This window comes from Plectropomus leopardus, chromosome 20, assembly GCF_008729295.1.
Source record: "Plectropomus leopardus isolate mb chromosome 20, YSFRI_Pleo_2.0, whole genome shotgun sequence".
In the NCBI taxonomy this organism is placed as follows: domain Eukaryota; kingdom Metazoa; phylum Chordata; class Actinopteri; order Perciformes; family Serranidae; genus Plectropomus; species Plectropomus leopardus.
This window is the reverse complement of record NC_056482.1, coordinates 7,465,442-7,477,665: the sequence shown is the minus strand read 5'-3', so window position 1 is coordinate 7,477,665 and position 12,224 is coordinate 7,465,442. Positions and strand designations below refer to the sequence as shown.

At 39.7% G+C, this 12,224-nt stretch overlaps 1 protein-coding gene across 1 annotated transcript; it reads right to left on the bottom strand.

Moving 5' to 3' along the window:
* Nucleotides 1–1,561: 1,561 nt before the first annotated feature.
* On the bottom strand, nt 1,562–11,388 carry prkaa1 (protein kinase, AMP-activated, alpha 1 catalytic subunit). Its single transcript, XM_042509138.1, has 9 exons — nt 11,212–11,388; nt 8,728–8,869; nt 5,742–5,835; nt 5,272–5,416; nt 4,902–4,989; nt 4,217–4,441; nt 3,544–4,060; nt 3,257–3,383; nt 1,562–2,656 (listed from the first exon to the last, which is right to left on the bottom strand). The coding sequence occupies exons 1-9, from the start codon at nt 11,306–11,308 to the stop codon at nt 2,373–2,375; spliced, it is 1,719 nt and encodes a 572-aa protein (XP_042365072.1). The 5' UTR covers nt 11,309–11,388; the 3' UTR covers nt 1,562–2,372.
* Between the last annotated feature and the right edge of the window lie 836 nt (nt 11,389–12,224).

The following is a 12,224-nucleotide window of genomic DNA, read 5'->3' as shown; positions in this document are numbered from 1 at the left end:
ACTGCCCTATAAAACTAAAAATGTTTAGTTCCACAATATCTTTTCCAAGACCATAGTGCGTGTTTCTTTACCATGATCACTATATTTCATAAACTCTAGTTTAAAACGGAGACATAAAAGGTCAAATATTAACTAAACGTTTCAGTCCAAACCTGTCCCGCAGGACAGTGAAAGAAACAAGATGATCACAATTATTGTCACTCTTGGCAATTTTTTTTTTGTTACATCTCTGAAATGTAAAATTGTTTATACAAATGAGATATTTTTGATTTTTAAAGCTGTGGAGAGCAAAACACTGGAAACAGAGACTTTGCTGACACCTCTTTCTCTCTTAACACCTGATATCACCATGAGGACATGCAAAGTTCTTTAAAACCTGGTTTAACTGACTGAAGACAAAAATGACGACGATGAATGAGAAACCAGTTAACTGTTCAAGTTTGCATTTTTTTCCTATTGCCATAATTAAAAGGTGGTAGCAGTTACCGAGGTCCACAATAGTTTGGCAACAGTCAGATGATGATTTTATGATTCGCAGTTAAGAATTTTTTTTTTGCCTTTGTACTGCAAACATTTTTTAACTAACAGTTATAGTGAATGAACAACAGACAAAATAAATTGTGGACTTCAACTCTTAAATTACAAAGGTGCCAATAATTCTGACCAGCGCTGAATTCCAATGTTTACCAACATAAAAAACAATTAACAGTACTGATAATGATAAGGCAGCCAAACAACAGACACCACTTAAATTTTAAGACTGTGGACAGGAAATGGAAGGTGACGCATCATACTTGTGATGAAAGACATGTCAAAGACTTTGTGAGCTTGCAAGTATGCAGTATTGTCTGATCTTTTTTTTTTTTAATCAAATATAAATCACTGCAGTTTTTATGATCTAAATTATTTTTTCGCTTCAACAAAATTGCAATCTACCCAACAGGAGTTTACGATTCCTAAGCTCACAAGTTTGTTTCAGGTTAAAACTTTTTATAAAGTTAACCATTAGGGAATGTGTGGGTAATAAAAGCCAAAAAAAAATAACAATTAAAAAAACAATTTAAAATGACAATATTTTGGATGTGTTCCCAATAGTCATTGTCCATGCACTGCATGTAATTGCTACGTCTAATTTTCAAATTAAGCCCTGAAGCCTGTACACTTGTGATGGATTGGCATTTACATATTGGATGTAGGCAAAAGGCATTTCACTCAGTTATCATACTCAAATTCTAACCGTTAATCTAAAAAAAAAAAAAAAAAAAAAAAAAGAAATAGAGAAAATACAACAAAAAAAAAGTCAAAATCAACTTGTCATTTTAATATGTGACACTGAAAATGATATATTTTTTTAGATTTTGACCATCATGGCAAAAATACCTCTTAAATGGTAAAAGCAGGCTATATTTATCTGGAAAGACAATCAAGTATCAGAATAATTGTGATTGAAGGAAACAAAGCTGTGATACTGATTTAAAAACCAGACTATAAAAAAAGGAAATATATACCATCCAGCAATAGATCTTGATGCAATAAAGAAAACAATAATAATTCCATTTCCAATAGAACCAACACTCCGTCCACTGATAAATATATTCACGTCTTTATATATAAAAATGTAGGGGACAGACAAATTCAAACAAGTTTTTACAACAAGGACAAAACCGTGAAAATTTAGTCTGTGACGACTCCGATTCACAAAAAAAAAAAAAAACCAAACCCTAACATAAATCTGATGAAGCATTCGTTTGTCCCTGACACAGACAGAAATACAGGGGTCATTGCACTTCTTCAGAGTCCAATGAACGTGACGGCCGTGACGACCCTTGTTATGGCCGGTGCAGCGCCCCGATACATCTGCACCACTTCTCTGATCCCCACTAAGAGACAAACAAGAGCAGCAGGAAATAAAAGAAACTTGTGCAAAAGTGCTTCCTGCATCCTATACGACTGCCACCCAAACACCCTCAACACGTGGCGTCCCTCTCTGCAGGCCAAAACTTGATCTTGTTCTCTGTACTGGAAAGCAGTGCTCACTGGCTACAGTACAGACAATTCAGTGTAATCACTTGCGCATATATGTAAAGGTGGGATGTGGATACTTGCTATTAAATTGATCAGGAAATTTGGAAAACCCCCTCCTAAATGTTGCTCTGTCCTTGCCATTAAGTAACTCGTCTTTCCATATAATCCCTTAGATTCCCTGCCAGCTCCTGATACATCCCTTCTGCTTCGGGAACACTAACCTGCATCAGTGCCATGGAACAATCACTTCATCCTCAGCCGGGATGAATTGAGCCATGAATCGGTTGCATGCTTATTGCTATAAAGACACTCGGAGAGGAAAAAAAGGCTAGCGATTGTTTTGCAAGCTATCGTGCAAGTAGTTTAATAAGATTTGCGCACATCTCAAAGAACTCGATGGTGTGGCTTCCCGGTCGAGGGACGGTCATGGTGTCCCCTCCTCCCGTTGAGTCAATGGATGAGGTCAACGATGACGCTAAGGAGCCTTCTGCGGCCTTGGCGGGGTGCACAGTGCTAGACGTAGCGGGAGCGTCTGCCCCGTCTACATCGTTCTTAATAGTTGTGCGGTAGTTGCCCACAGACCCAGATCGGAGAGGGGTAGCAGTTCCAGATTTTGTCTCCACCATATCATCTGAATGACAAAAGAAACAAAATGGAATGGAGCACCGGACTAAAAGTAAAGGTCGTTTGGAAATCACTCTCTTTTTTTTCTTAACAATTAACCATTTAGTTACATATTAATGGATGTTGGGCTATTGAAAGCTAAATGAATTCAAACTGACTCCCCTCAGCAAAAAATAAAAAATTATGCCTGACTTTGCTATAGGATGCAGTCAAGGTGTAGTCTCATGCCCTTTACACAGCATGCCTGTGCTGAGCGTTTAATTCAGCTCACAACACTCTTATCTCATATTTGCCTTTGAGGTACCGCTGCGCACCGACACAGTGTGCAGAAGCCAAAGCCCTCAACCTTCAGTAAATCATTTATGAAGTCTGCACCGACAGAGCGCAACACAGGACAGAATCCAGGTAAACACTGAGACACAGGGAGCTGAACTCAGGGCTTACCAGAACATCCTGTCAGTGTTCACAAGTTAAAAACTTTACGAAACTATTAGTAAATGGTATGAGACTACTTTATATAATACAACTAACATTTTAGAAATACACAAATAAAGTTTCTCACATCGTAGTAAATACAGCTGATACAGAAAAATGGAGTTAAACTTACCGTCTATGCTACGGAAGTCGAGGAGGTAGGTTCTACTGTCCACCTGGTAGAGTTGAAGGCTCATCTTGGTTTGCATCCCAGTTATCGGATTCTTCCTTCTCACGCGTAGATAATATGGATTCACAACCTGGAGGAGTTATGAAGGGTGGAGAAAGAATGAGTGTATAAAGCAACACACAATATCACAAATTGATATTTACAAGTGAGTAACATAATTTCAACTCTTAACTATAAGAGATGAAGAAGATTTTCCCTTTCATATCCCTCTGATGGAGTTTCGTCCTTACCTTCCACTCGTAATCCAGCTGTTTCATGGCCCGGCACACTTCTGACATGATATCATTGGGTCTACTCTGACTTCGGATACCCAGGTGCCACTTGGCCCTTCTAACTCCCTGGTGCTTGGACTTCTGCGGGTTCAACTCGTCCAGTGTGTGTCGAGGCCTAGGAGGAGTCTCCGCCAACAGGAAGGGTACGCGCTCTGGGTGGGGCTTGATAATGCCGGCCACGGCGCCGGACGAGGTCAAGTGCTGGTCGTCTAGAAAAGAGTCGGGAGGGCTAGACGCCAGGTAGAAATCCTTTGCTTCGCTCATGATGCGACGATTGTCAATGATGAGGTGGTAGGCGACGGCCAGTGGGTCCTGATGGTTGCGACTGTATATGCAGGCCAGGACCTCCTCCTCTGTGCACTCGAACTTTTCACATACCTCCTTCAGGGCCTCGTCGTCAATCATGTTGTTGCTGTAGGAGGGGTCCTCGGGGAACAGGTACTTGGGGAGGCCCTCTTTGAACCACTCGTCCTCACTGTGGGAGGAAAAATTATTTTTGTAGTAAAACAAAACATGAATGCAACACTGTCAATACAACTAGTTTTACACAGTTACTTTTCTACAAAAATCAACCAGAAAAAAGACCACTATAGCAATAGCTTGATTTTGTGGTTAATCTCATCAGGCTCACCGGATCTCTTTGATGGTGGCTCTTTTCATGGGGTCCACCTGCAGCATGTGTTTGAGGAGGCTTATTACAGACGGGTTCAGATACTGCGGGGTGAAAAAGATCCCGTCGCAGATCTTTTTAAAGAGCGTTGGCACATGGTCATCATCAAAGGGAAGCGTCCCACATAACAAGGCATAGAGAATGACCCCGCTGCTCCAGATATCTACCTCTGGACCAGCATATAACCTGAGGACAAGGAAAAAGCAACAATCCTGTAATCATAACAGCCACATTTTACTAGGTTTTGTTTATATAGCAACATCGTGTAACAGCATGATGGGAGAACGCTACTGTACAGCGTTCAGAGGCATTTCCTGAGGATTTAAACCTTTCAAATGGGGTTTCTTTCAAAACATGGAAAAAAACGCAGCTTGGATTAAATGCCCAATGGAAAAAAAAATATTAAAATGTGACAAGAAAATTACCTAAAACTAAAAATCACATTACATAAAAAAAAAAATATATATATATATATTTATTATTATTATTATGTTTTTGTTGTGTTACTTTTGTTTCTGTTGTTGTTGTTGCTAATTTAGGGTAATCTTCTAGCAACTTTTTTACAAATTTCTTGCTACTTTTTGGGTCATTTATGTATGGTCAGTTATGTGCCACTGATAACACGATGGAAAAAAACTAACATTACCTTCCTGAGATGACCTCAGGAGCAGCATAGTTTGGAGAACCACAGCTTGTTCGCAGGAATTCTCCATCTGACATCATGTTTGATAAACCTGCACAGATTTAAACAACGTTATAATAACATCAGTATCAGCCCCAATAGTGATTCAGCATATTGGATTGGAGCATCCTTACGTAAAATATAAAATAGGCAGGGACCCACTTATAAAAATATCGCTCCATAGCCCTGTAAGTATTCAATGGTGCACAGTACTCACATGGTGCATTTAATTTAGATTGATGAAGAAAATCCTGCACTGCTAGGGCTCATAATTTTAGCACTAAAATAATATCACCCATGAAGACTCCTGAGTTCAGGACTGAGACACTCTTACCGAAGTCTGCAATCTTGGCATTCATGTGCGCGTCAAGCAGCACATTTTCAGGCTTGAGGTCTCGGTGCACCACCATGTGTCTGTGGCAGTAGTCTACTGCAGAAATAATCTGCTGGAACAGCCGACGACTCTCCTTTTCTTCCAACTGTCAAAGCAGAAATTATCCATTAGGTGTGATCTTTTCTGTTACTCAGCACATCACAGCTGACTAAGCAGCACTTCATGTTGTGTTTTGATATCTTTTCCAGCCACGGTGAGTTTGTGGTTCACAGGTTGCTGTACTGTATGTGCACCAAAGGCTGGCAATAACACGAAGGAGTACCAAATGCACTTCTGTGTCCTGATCCACTCACTGATAATAAAATATACAACATCTGTTCCAATTTGACATAATGGAAGGAGTGAACGTAAATGCGGGAAGTCATAATAACAGACTAAAAGCCATTTTACAGTTTCACAGTGCGTATTACCTTTCCATTTTTGCAGATGTAGTCGAATAGCTCTCCTCCTGAGACATACTCCATCACCATGAAGATATCTGTAGGGGTGCTAATAACCTGATACCTGCAGACATTTAGACAAAGTTTAAATCCTTTGGCTCATCAAATATAGGCACATCCAACACCACTCAAATACAGACACTTATTTTTCAATTTTCAATTTTCAATTTTCAATTGTACAAAGAAAAACAGAAAAGTGTGCTATTAAATCTACAGGATTTGGTATCCAACTGTGGAATATTGTAGAAACATCAAAAGTGGCCAGAGAAAATGGTTTTGTGTCCTCCATGTCTAACCAAGACAAGCACAAAACCTATCAAGGCATGTCACATGTAGATGTGGCTCCATTTCCAGTGAAATGACAGAGTGTCAATGTGACTAAAACATAACATCTGGATATTTTACGCACTGATGTTAAAGGCACCATATAACATGCTTCATGAATCTGTGTTTCACTGCACTGCCATGCTTAGTTTGTGAGACTAGTTTTCAAACAATCAAAACATAATGCCTCCATGCAACAAAGGCATTTATATTAACTACAAATACCAAAATTCAGTGGCCCTATCTCTATTTCACCTCTGCGTGAAATACAGAATCAATACTTAATAGATAGCTAATACCGCAACAACATTAGTGAAAATTTGATTGAGCATCTTAAGAATGTGTTACTGGTTACAGCCCATCCTTTCAGTCTGAGGCTTAGTGAGAAATTCTTGCACCTCAGAATCCACACTGGCACCCATTATATCTACATCTATTTACACTACACTGGCTGTGTGGCTTCGCTTGCGCATGAGCCAAATTTCTCCCTGTGATTATCATATTCAAAGTCAACCAGCAGAATAAGCTATCTGGACAGCTGAAATTTCTGTCAGCAACACAGAAACCACATCATAAGCCCTGCAGCTCTGAATCCACAAGTATTAAAATATCAAAAACAGAAGTAAAGTAAAGACAATATGACAGTTTTAAGTATTACAGTAAACATACTGTGTCTCATCTTTAATCCACGATCACAAAACTGCTGCATCTGTTTAAAGGTAAGTGTAACAATGGCTGCAGTTACATGCACACCAATATGCCCATATTATTCCAAATATGACCATATTTGGAATTTGATGTAGTTCATATTAACATCATATTCTTTTTAAATATTCCAAATCAGGCAGTTGTCCAAATTCTGCATTTTCCGATTAAGATATGTGGGATATGCCAGTATCATTAAGGTTTTAGGGGGCTTATTAGGACATGTATACAGCCAATTTCAGAAAATGCATCTCAGTGGGGGTTTTGTCTGCACTTTGCGACACACAGCCTCTTGTCTGTTTACGGTCAGCTCTGTGCGTTGTCATGGATACATTGTACACAAACCAACTCGCCAAAAGTTTGCAAAGCTGTGGGGTAGGGGTGCATGCAAAAGAAAATCCTTTAATTGTGGTTGGAAGAAAAAAGACTCCTGCTTTTCAATTTTTTGAAAGACTTGGATATCAACAGGCTGTTGGATACATGCAAATAATACAGTGGCAACCTTTTCAGGAGGTTAAGTTAAAGAAAAGAGGGGGTCTGACAAGTCTGCCAACAGTAGGAATCTGTGAAAAAATCCTGTTTTGATGCAAAGAAGCAGAAAGACAAGCGGCTCCAGCTGTTCTCCTTTTCCATATTTTGACGTGATAGCTATGACTCATTAATTGGACTATGCACTGCTGCATTTAAACAGGAGCACTAGTGGAATGTTCTTTTTCATTAGTCATACAAACAAGCTTTGCAGGAATATTGTCTTTTTCATAATATGGGCAAAACCATACTATTTTGTGCATGTAAACGTACTCACTAACTTTCATACAGTCTACAGGAAAACATGTGACTCAAAGCTAAAATTACCAAAGTTTCAGCAGATGTGAGAAGTGTTGACTAACTGCTCATCTCATTGTCACAATTGCTACAAACATCCTGAAAATCAAATGAAGCTGTATTGTGTTATATTGCTCCATTTGTCCTCACTCGACACTGCTCAGTCTAGACAGGCAATGCTGTGCTCTCTGCCCCAGTGTTTGTGTGCCCTGTTGAAGATGGAATCTCTCTCACTCACACATGCACAACAGAGTTTACATTCTTGTGCATGCATGACATGGAGCTGGTATTTCAGGCAATTAGCCACACCTCATGGTCACTTTAATGACCCCATAACTGGGGCCTTGGGCTCTCACTCCTTGCTGTGGACATTCACATTCCAGGTAGGAGGGTACCTCTGCAATTTTCCAAATTTATTTTCGGATCAGTGGCTCTTTCAGCAACAGTGTTCTGCCACTGCATTGTTGTGTTGCCAGATGGAGTGTTTATATCGGGCTTGTAATGGTTAGCATCACTGCTTGACAAACATGTGCATTAGAGCACTAACAGCACTCTGAACTGGCCTCTGATTACCGTCACAGTACGTTAAGACATGCAAAGTTACACAATGACTCAGTCAGAATCACGCAGTCATGGATCTATCTACATCAACACATGCAGATGTTGTCAGCAGTCAGTGCCACAAAATATTTCAACCAGGACAGATACTATGTTTGCCTTGGCAAGTACATGAATTTGGATTTGAGGTGACAGGTCTTCCCTGCAGTGTTACAACAGACGAATGAGTTCTGTGAAGACGCAGTGAAATAAACTTTTAGTGAATACTAAATAGAAAGAAAGGAGATCGCACAGCATGGCAAAGACGGTGATAAAGCATTTTTCCATATTAAAGTAACAGGTCAACAGGACGGATAACCGAAACAGGCAATAAAGCAAACTGAGCCAAGGACTGATGGGAGAGGAGACTGGGTCAGACAGATATTGTCCCACATGGATGTATTCTAAAACACACCATTAAAGCCTGGAAATAGCTCAGTGGGTGGCATTAATGTGGCGGCAGGGGGATTACGGTGTAGCGAGCAGGGTGTAATCTAGGACTTACAGTTTAATTATGTGAGGATGCCTGAAAAGCTTGAGGTTCTGGATCTCCCGTCGGATCTTTCCCACCACGTCCAAACTGCGGATCTTCTGCCTATTCAGGATCTTCACTGCCACTTGGTGCTTGGTCAGCTCATGTTGGCCCACTGTGGGATAAAATAAGCACAGGTGTGTAATTCCAATTAAAACTGTGGACATATAAAATATCAAAGATTCCATAATTAAATACAATGTAAACTATTCTATCTTCAAAATACTATTTCAAGAACTAAGAAAAATGTAAGATTTTTGGCCACTTGGGGGAAGCAGATTCAAGCTGTAAACAAAAATTGACATAACCACATTTTACAGCTGATACAGCAAACATGATAGCAAACAGTTGTTTATTTACACAACCAGTGGACACAGAGCAACATTAGCATTCCTTTCTGATTGTTTTTCTGTCCACCTGGTGAATGTTAGTGTAAATATTTACCAGATCTTGGGGGAAATATCTGGCTGTTAAGCTACTGAATTCTCCACTATGTTCACTAGCTAGTAGCTAACTATGTTTGTCTGCCTTTCAGTGCTGGGTTGGTAATATGCAGTGGGTTGGTGAAAGTGTTTTGTTCAAAACAGCTGCTTGTTGCTCCTGGAAATTATGCTAAGAAAACCAGACAGTGAACCAAAATATTAAAGATGCAGACCAGAAAAACCTAGACAATAAGCTAAAAGATGTTAAAACGCTTGGTAGAGATGAGCACAACCACAGATTAAAGTGGTAATTCTCTGTGTGTTCATGGCTACGAGCATCTTCATTCACTTAGAAGTAGTCACTTAATCTATTGGCAATATGATAATGTTGATTATAGCAACTTTAAGTGTAAAAAAAATGCCATGTAGTAGGGATGATATTGGATTTTTTGCCATTTTTTTGTCATTAACTGTACAAAACAGGAAAAAATATCTTAATGTGGGGTTGATATTCTGTACATGTCTACTTTGTCAATAAAAAAAAGGTTTGTTATAACAGTAGAAATCAGCATGTTGGCCATTTGCAATATTTTTTTTTAAAGTCAATAACTGCTGATACCGTTGATGTGCCAATATTGTCATGCATCCCTACAATTAAGTGTTGGTAAAAGCTAAGTGCGGTTACATACACTGAAATATCCATGTTTCTGTAACCACAACACTCACTTACGACCAAGGACTGAAAAAAATATTCCAAGCATCTAGTTTTTATATTTAGCATGGGTTCAGTCAGTGGTTTTGAAGAGTGTTCACAACCCAAACGAGAGATTTATCTAAATCCAAACATGTAATCCTTCTGATGGTAAGAAATAACTGATCCTTCAAAGATTTGAAGGAAGCAGCCAGGGGAAAAGTATGCAAACAATCCAAAACACATCAGAACATACAAGGAGAAAAGAGAACTATAACATCTTGAATGGTAAGACGTCAGTGCACTGTCATGCAGGAGTTAGTAAACAGCTGCTATTGATTTACAGTTGTGCTGGTGGTGAACTATTAACCAAGTCTCCAGTGATCAAGACTATAACCACAGAGCAAAAACTCTGTGACCTGCGGTCTTCCAACTCTCAAGAACAGGAGAAAAATGAGGGCAGATAGATGACTCACTGGGAATTAACTGACTGTAAACAAAGCTTGTGGTTGTTCCGAATGTTTTTTTGGAGACAGCCTGGTTGGTTCACTTCGTTTGGGTACATTAGGGCTTCATTATGTGTTCCTAGAGAACAAAATGCTCTATGTGAAAAACAGAAAGCAGCCTGTGGAAGAAGTTTCAGCCTTCTCACCATGACAAGTGACATGTCCAAATGCATGAAGATGTTTTGGACAAACAAATGTTGATAAAAGCTAAGCTGTATATCGACAATAGTGATCGTACCCACCCCTGGACTGACAAAACTGGGCGTAGATTTGGATGGGTTTGTCCTGCTCCCTTTTCACACACATTTAAAAGCATTTGTCTCCTCAACAGGATGTCAACCACAACTCATAAGGAGGGAAGAGTTGAGACAAAATGTTAGGTGCTAAGCTGCAGAACTTTTTTGAATCATGTCTGAAACAGTGAACAAGCAACGACACGAACCACGCTAACTAAATACTCTTGATTAATATGTACTCAGCTAGGCTAACACCAGTCCAGAGGGTTTACTTCCCGGTGTGTTTGACAAGCGACTTGTGGCTCTCTGGCTAGCTCACAACGCAACCGCCGCTGACTAACTGAAATAAATGTAGCTACGTGCTAATAGCATAAAACTCACAATGTGTAACCGTCACTGGCAACTGCAGCTACATCCCCCCAAAACGTCATGTTTGTCACAAACAAGTTGAGCTAACGAGCAGGACAACAAGTGTGCTACCTTGCTGGCGTTGCGACAAGTTAGCTTTCACAGCACGCTAAATTAGCAGCTAGGCTAAAAGCTCCCATAGCCACCATCTTTCAGTTGGCAGGATGCACAGACGTCAAGACAGTCGCACGCACCTTTAACCTTTCCAAACGTCCCCACTCCGAGCGTGTCTCCGAGAATGTAGTGTCCAATTTTAACTCTTCCTTCATGTTTCTGTTTTTCCGTCGCCATCTTCCCGCAGTGGCCTTGCTGCGGGGTGGTTAGCTGCGGGCAGAGATGAACCGGACTCCGCTGTGTGCGTCTCTACTCGAGCGGCTCTGTTCTGAACGGAGGGTGGGGAGGCGCCCCGGCTCGTGCGCGATTCGTCGGAAGCGTAGGCGACGTAGTATGTTGCGTTCACGTGCACCCAGTAAACATGAAGTCTTCCCGTGATACACTGAAACAACACAGTACAAACATAAAATAAAAGTACATACAACTTAAGATATAAAAACAATACAGACATAAAATACAGACAACTAAAGATAGGCTATAAAATAATCTGATAGCTATACTAATCCTTAATAAATATATAAATATATGATAGTAGTAAGTACAAGTACAAAGTACAATTAGACAAAGCAATAAATCGAAAAACACCGACAGACATGAAGTGATAATAAGGCAACAATATAGCAAGCAGACTAAACTGATAAATATGTGACTAAACAGATAAATTCTTGAAAGAGAATAGATACATTTACGAAAGAATTTAAAAATGACAAAAGGCAAAAGACACAATGAGGATGAATACTGGTAAAGTGGGACACTTTATGAAAATGTACCTTCTTTGTCATTTTTGATGGTGATCCAAATGTCTTAGCCCTTCATATGATACTATTCTAAATACCTAAAGAGCACTGCTTTTCTATACAGAATAGAAACGAGACAGATGAAACACAGGATGGATGACTCTTCCTCAAACACACAGTGACCCCAAACTCAGGCACTACTGGCAAACTGTGTCACCTTTATTAGCAAACTGAGAATGGTAAAATGTATTCAATTTATATTCAAATATAGGCCTATTGAATTAAATCCAAAGTAGTAGGCTAACACAAACAATAATAAATCTGATAAAATATATATATTTTTTTAATAAGGGATG